Consider the following 6,412-nt stretch of genomic DNA (forward strand, 5'->3'; position numbering starts at 1 on the left):
TACTTCGTATTGCAGATAGAGTATTAGTATGTTTTTCCATACACACTCACTCATTTTGATCGATTTGTATCACGGTAGAACCGACTCAGTGTTCAGTTAATCAGGTCTGACATGTGAATGAAGCTTTCTGGGAAAGTGCAGTGTGTGAGAGGCCATGTCATGCGCTCACACACACACACTCAGGCCCAGTCTTTGTTGATTGTTTACTGTGTGTGTGTAATTCTCTCCTCACACACACAACAGGCTCTTTGTGAGTTCCTTCAGCAGACCCTCGTGTTGGGGACTTTGGCTTCAACAGTACATTTCTGTACATTAAGGGTCATTAGTGTGTGTGTGTTTGTGTGCGTGCGTGTGTGCGTGTGTGTGTGTGTTTCACCCTGAGGCTGTAAAAACTCATCTGCCTGTTGATCAATGATTGTTATTTTACGCTCTTGATTTCCAGTGCATCATTCACTGGTGTTGCTGTCCTGGAGGTTCTGTCCAAACATTTTTTTTTCTGATGTCTACAGCCACAATGCGTACACAACAGCTAACGTGGTCATATTCAGTACTTTTGTTGAGTTTTTCCCTTAAAGTGAGCTTATAATGTTAGTCAAGGTTTCTGGCACCAAGAACAGGACATGTGACAATGTCATGTTGTCAGTGTTGATTCACTACAACAATCAAATTAAGATCAAATCAGTTGAAATTAAATACTTTTTCTGCAGAACTTCATTGGTATTTTGAATGGAAATGTATAAATATTATATGATTATTTTAGGACTGTAATAAAAAAAGAATAATATTGCACAGTCAATATTGCTACTGCTGCATACGATATACATATATGGTTAGAAACAAACAATGAAGGCAGAGCCTGTAAACATTGAGTTGGATGTTATTCAACAATTATATTTAAATATATTTTATTTTATTATTAAACCAGCTTACAGTCATCGTCAGGCAGTGATTTCATAAGTTATATAGGTTATTGAACAGTGGTTTCTGTATTTTTTTTAATATATATTTTTAGTTTAGTTTAGTCAGAAGAACAGTCTGTTGATGTTCCCCTTTTAAAAGCCCTGTGTGTATTTTTTTGTTTCTTGTTAAATCTATGTTCTAAGGATTTGGTAAGAAGTTTTTCTCTCTCCGATCAGAACGAAAGAAATGAAGCAGATGTATCTGAGGAGCCGATATAAGCTGCGAATCGAAGTTTGTAGTCTGTCTTTGCTTGGGGCCGTTTAGTGTTTTCTGTGATGGTCACATGTTGAAAAGATGTTCCGTTGAGTTTCCGGTGTCTTATTATTACATTCCGCTCTCTTCACTCCGTTTGTTTTCTTTTCTGTCTTCGAATCTTTCCGCGTTTTTGCTCCACTGAACAATAAAGTGCAGCACGTATGGAAATCATTTGTAGGAATTTGAAAAAGCTTTTGCTGAACACCTGCCGAGCATATGAACATATCAGCTACCAGTACTAATACAACAGCTTGAAGATCAGAGAGAAGTGTTCTCCTGACTTTTGTGGTTTAATTTTTATATACTGTATATGTTTATATGTGTAAAATATTTGAAAATTAACAAGTATGTTAAATAAAAAATAATACAAAATGTTCAAAATAAATAAATAAAAAATAAATAAATAAATATTTTTTAAATGTGTAAAGTTCAAGATAAGGAAAATGTGTTTAAAATAGCAAATGTTTTAGATAAAAATAATAGAATTTAAATAAAATACATAAAAATAAATATATAAAATAAATGTTAAAAAATAATAAAAAATATATTTTTAAATGTGTAAAGTTCAAGTTTTGCAAAGTCAAGTAAAATATATTTAAAAACAATCAAGTTAAAATAAAATGCATAAAAAATAATAGAAAAAAAATAAAAATATATATATTTTTTAAATATTAAAAAATAAATTATATATTTTTTTAAATATTCAGTTCAATATTCAGAAAGTCATGTAAAACGAGTTTAAAATACACATATATATTGAAAAAAAATTTAATATATTTTATATATATATATTATATATATACAGTGGTGTGATGTGTGTGTATGTATGTATATATATATATATATATATATATATATATATTTAAAATTCAAGATCCACAAAGTCAAGTAAGCTTTAATTGTGTTTCAAAGCTGCTTGTGTCAACCAGCAATTCCTTATTGATTGATTTTGGATTAAAATGACACGTAGTCGACCATCACTATTACTATTGTTCACCCTCAGGTAGAGAGTTTAGCAGTCTAATATTAAAGTCTTGAACTTTGGTCTGCAACTCATCAGCAACCTCCTAGCAACACCCTAGCAACTGCATAGCAACACCCTGGCAACCACCGACAACACTCGTGCAAAATGGAGGGAACTTTTGCACAGGCAAACGCCACACACACGTTGTTTTAAAAAATGCAAAAATCTAGTTTCACGCGTCTCTGTAAGCAGATACAGGCCGTGAGTCTAAAGTGACAGATCGGCGTGGAAAATCTGGAGACTCTAAATCTGGGTTGTCATGGAAAACATTATCTCGGGTGTCATTTTTCTGTCCCCGGGGTGTGCTGTCATATTACACGTCAACATGGTTTCGCTTCCCTGTGGGCACAGATATCAGTTCAGGGGAATTCCAGCAAAACCGACCGGTCCGAAACCAGTTACCAGTCATCGTCAGGCAGTGACGTCAGAATGTGGTTTCTGTTTTTTGAGCACCTGGATCTGAGTTGAAGTGTGCAGGACGTGTTGTTTTTTTAGCACACGGGACAGTAATCACATGCCGCTGCTGATAGAGGGATGTTTGGGCTTTATCTCACTCACTGATGCTAATTTTGGTTGCTGGTCATTGCATTTCTCTCTCTCCTTCCAACAGAGGCTGTTTGGCCTGAAGCTGCGGTCATTCGATATGAACGTTACGCAAACTCTGCTTAACTGCTCTTTACTCTCAGCAAAGCGTATTTACTGTGAATGAATACAAATACTACAGTTTACCCAAAGAGGCATGATATTAAACTTACATTGAATAAACTTACATTATAATATTGAGTTTTTCTGCAATATATATATATATGTGGAAAAAAACAGGAACTTTCACCAGATGACTTAAATGTAAATAGAAAATACAAATAATTTATGAAAAGATGAAACATCTTTTGACTCTAAAGACTTTGTTTGAGTGTGAACCATTGTTTTAGGGCTGAACAATTGAGAAAAACCAAATTAAATCTAAATTTCAGTAACTATAAAGTGAACAAAGTTTTTTAAAAAATCTTCAGAATTGGCATTCTCGCCATTTTTGACCCATTTAATATGACTATAAAATAATAAGTATGATTTTTACTGTGATTATTATTAAATAAAATAGTAAACAAAATAGGAAATATAATTTAATAATATATTTTTTATTATTTATTTTATTATAAAATAAAACATTAAACAAAACAAGTTTAATAAATATTATTTATTTATTTATTAAATTGTAAATCAGTGTCTGTCAGTGATACTATCTGATTATCTGATCCTTATTATAATTGTTTCAATTTTAAATTTAAATTAGGTTCTTTTTGTACCTTCAGTATTTTTAAAGATGGCAGATTGAGGATTAATTTCTGATATATGTAATATTAAAACATATCGTCCATTATAATCAATGGTTCCCTGTTTTGAAAAGCAAAATAAAGATTTTACATATATATATATATAATTTTATTTTAAAGTACAGCTGTAAAATTACAATACTAATATTTATATTAATTGTATATCATTTTTATTTGATATGAATTTATATACAAATTACAATACTAATAATTTGTTTATTTTGTTTTCATACGTTAAGCAGTATGACGGTTATTTATTTTGGCGGTTTTCCATCAATCAAATAAATGTAAATAAATGAACACAGTGACAGACTTCACTCAGACTTCTATTTATTTAATGAGATCACAGCCTTTGTGATTTGATAATCATATCGCAGCCCAAATTCTGTCATCTTTGGATCAATAATGAAGATTTGTAATAAAAATGAATATGAATATGGTAATTATAGAGCACCTAGGTATCATCATTCACGTCTATTGTATGGAAGTGAGCAGTATGAATATGATATGTATATTCATTCTGGTGAACTGTGATGCCACAGTTAATAAAACCTGTCGGATGACTAAACGATGACACGTGTCAGTTTGATCATGTTCTCTTCTCTTTCTGTCTGTCTGTCGCTCTCACAGAGGAAACATCACGCTGCCGAAGATCCCCGAGTCTAACATGGCTCTGAGCGTGTTAGGCGTGTTTCTGGGATTGCTTCTGGAAGTTTCCACACACGGACCCTCCAGCGTTCCCAGAAGCTCATGGAGGCACGACGGTGAGTGAAGGGTTAAAGTTTTACATCAAAAAATGTAATGGGTGTGAAGCAGGTGTTTGCTGATGCTATTTGCTATTTATACGTCTAACTTTCTGTGCTTATAAAACATGCTATTTTTTAACATTGATAATCAGCATATTATACTGATTTCTGAAGATCATGTGACACTGAAGACTGGAGTAATGATGCTGAAAATACAGCTGCGCATCACAGCAATAAATTACATTTTAAGAAAATGGCTTTTTTTAAATGAAATTATATATTGCATTATTATTGTATTTTTGATCCAATAAATGCAGCCTTGAGCGTAAAAGTCTCAAAAACATTTATAAAACTGACAACCGCAAACTTTTGAACAGTATACAGTACAGCAGCACAGGAAGTGACATGTGTGGTGTTTTTAACACAAATAGCATCAGCACATACAGGCGTCCCGTCAGGGCTTCGGTTTGCAGCGTCTCTTGGGTCTCTGCCAAAACACTGGCAACCAGAGAGCCGCAAGTATGTAGCACGCGCACACACACACACACACACACACACACACACACGCCCAGCCGGCAGCCAAACACAAACTGAAGTGTGCCAGTGACACATAAATCATCATCTATGAATGCATGTGCTCAAATATACTACTACATTCAATGTATAAATATAATTGTTCAAGAAATACAACCACTTCATTTTGGGTTGGTTATTTGTGTTCTCCAGAAGAGGCTCTTTAGCTTCTTTACTTTCGTAATACATGATATTGAATGCTGATTAATGTTCATTTAATGGCAATAATAACAGAAAGGATAGAATTAAAAAGAAGCATTGACATTGGCTCCTGTGGAGATGCTTCTGCTGAGCTGACGTTGAAGGACAAAGATGTTAGCGTTTTATTGTGCTGAAGATGAAATGAATGACTCATGCCGCTTTATTTGGAGCAGTAAATCATCTGCTGCTGCTTTCACAGAGTTCAGGATCTCCTCTGGAAGAGATTCCGGCCGGAGAGTTCTGTTTTGTACTGCTCCGAATACTCTTTTGAAAGTTGATTTCATTGCGTGTATTCATTCAGCAGACATAAAGAGAGATGCAAATATTCCAGATCTACAAATAATTTTATTGCTCCTCCAGAAAATGTTCCACATCTTTATTATATCCACAAAAATATGGAAAGATTTGGAATAATTAAGATTTGTAATGTTTTGAAAGAAGTCTTTTCTTCTCACCAAGGCTGTGTTGATCCAAAATACAGTAAAAATTGTGAAATATTTTTGCAATTTAAAATAACTGCTTTCCATGTGAATATCTGTTAAAATGTCATTTATTCCTGTGATTTTCAGCATCATTACGCCAGTCTTCAGTGTCACGTGATCTTCAGAAATCATTCTAATATGCTGATTTGCTGCTCAAGAAACATTTCTGATTATTACCAATGTTGAAAACAGTCGTGCTGCCCAATATTTTTTGTTGAAACCATGATATGTTTTATTCTTCAGGATTCACAGATGAACAGAAAGTTCAAAAGAACAGCATTTATTTGAAATACAAATCTTTTGTAACATTAGAAATGGCTTTACTGGCACTTTAGATCAATGTAATGCATCCTTGATTAATAAAAGTATTAATTTCTCGGTTTTTGTTTTTTGTTTACTTTTGAATGGTAGTGCATTACAGTTTCCACAAAGCATGAAGCAGCACAACTGTTTTCAACATTGATAATACGGTAATCAGAAATGTTTTTTGAGCAGCAAATGATTTCTGAAGGATCATGTGACACTGAGGACTGGAGTAATGATGCTGAAAATCACAGGAATAAATTACATTTTAACATTGATTCACATGAAAAGCAGTTATTTGACATTGAAAAAATATTTCACAATTTTTACTGTATTTTTGATCAAATAAATGCAGCCTTGGTGAGCAGAAGAGACTTCTTTCAAAACATTAAACATTTTAAAATCCAAACTATACATAAACAATCTTCAGATTTGCTTCCCAGATGTTTTTCCTCTTTGAATGTTCAGTTATGTGTGCTCTGATGTGAGCTGCTCTGTGTGTGTGTGTGTGTGTGTGTGTGTGTGTGTGTGTGT

The 6,412-nt window shown here is 33.3% G+C and overlaps 1 protein-coding gene across 1 annotated transcript in view; it reads left to right on the forward strand.

Moving 5' to 3' along the window:
• LOC107568542 (semaphorin-4D-like) overlaps positions 1-6,412 on the forward strand; it is a 59,808-nt gene that overhangs the window by 37,863 nt on the left and 15,533 nt on the right. Inside the window, exon 3 of the mRNA XM_016254505.1 lies at positions 4,204-4,337. Within this exon, the coding sequence (XP_016109991.1) occupies positions 4,204-4,337 (134 nt within the window). The remainder of the gene's footprint in view (positions 1-4,203; positions 4,338-6,412) is intronic.

This window comes from Sinocyclocheilus grahami, unplaced genomic scaffold, assembly GCF_001515645.1.
Source record: "Sinocyclocheilus grahami isolate Dianchi unplaced genomic scaffold, SAMN03320097.WGS_v1.1 scaffold1255.1, whole genome shotgun sequence".
Lineage (NCBI taxonomy): Eukaryota > Metazoa > Chordata > Actinopteri > Cypriniformes > Cyprinidae > Sinocyclocheilus > Sinocyclocheilus grahami.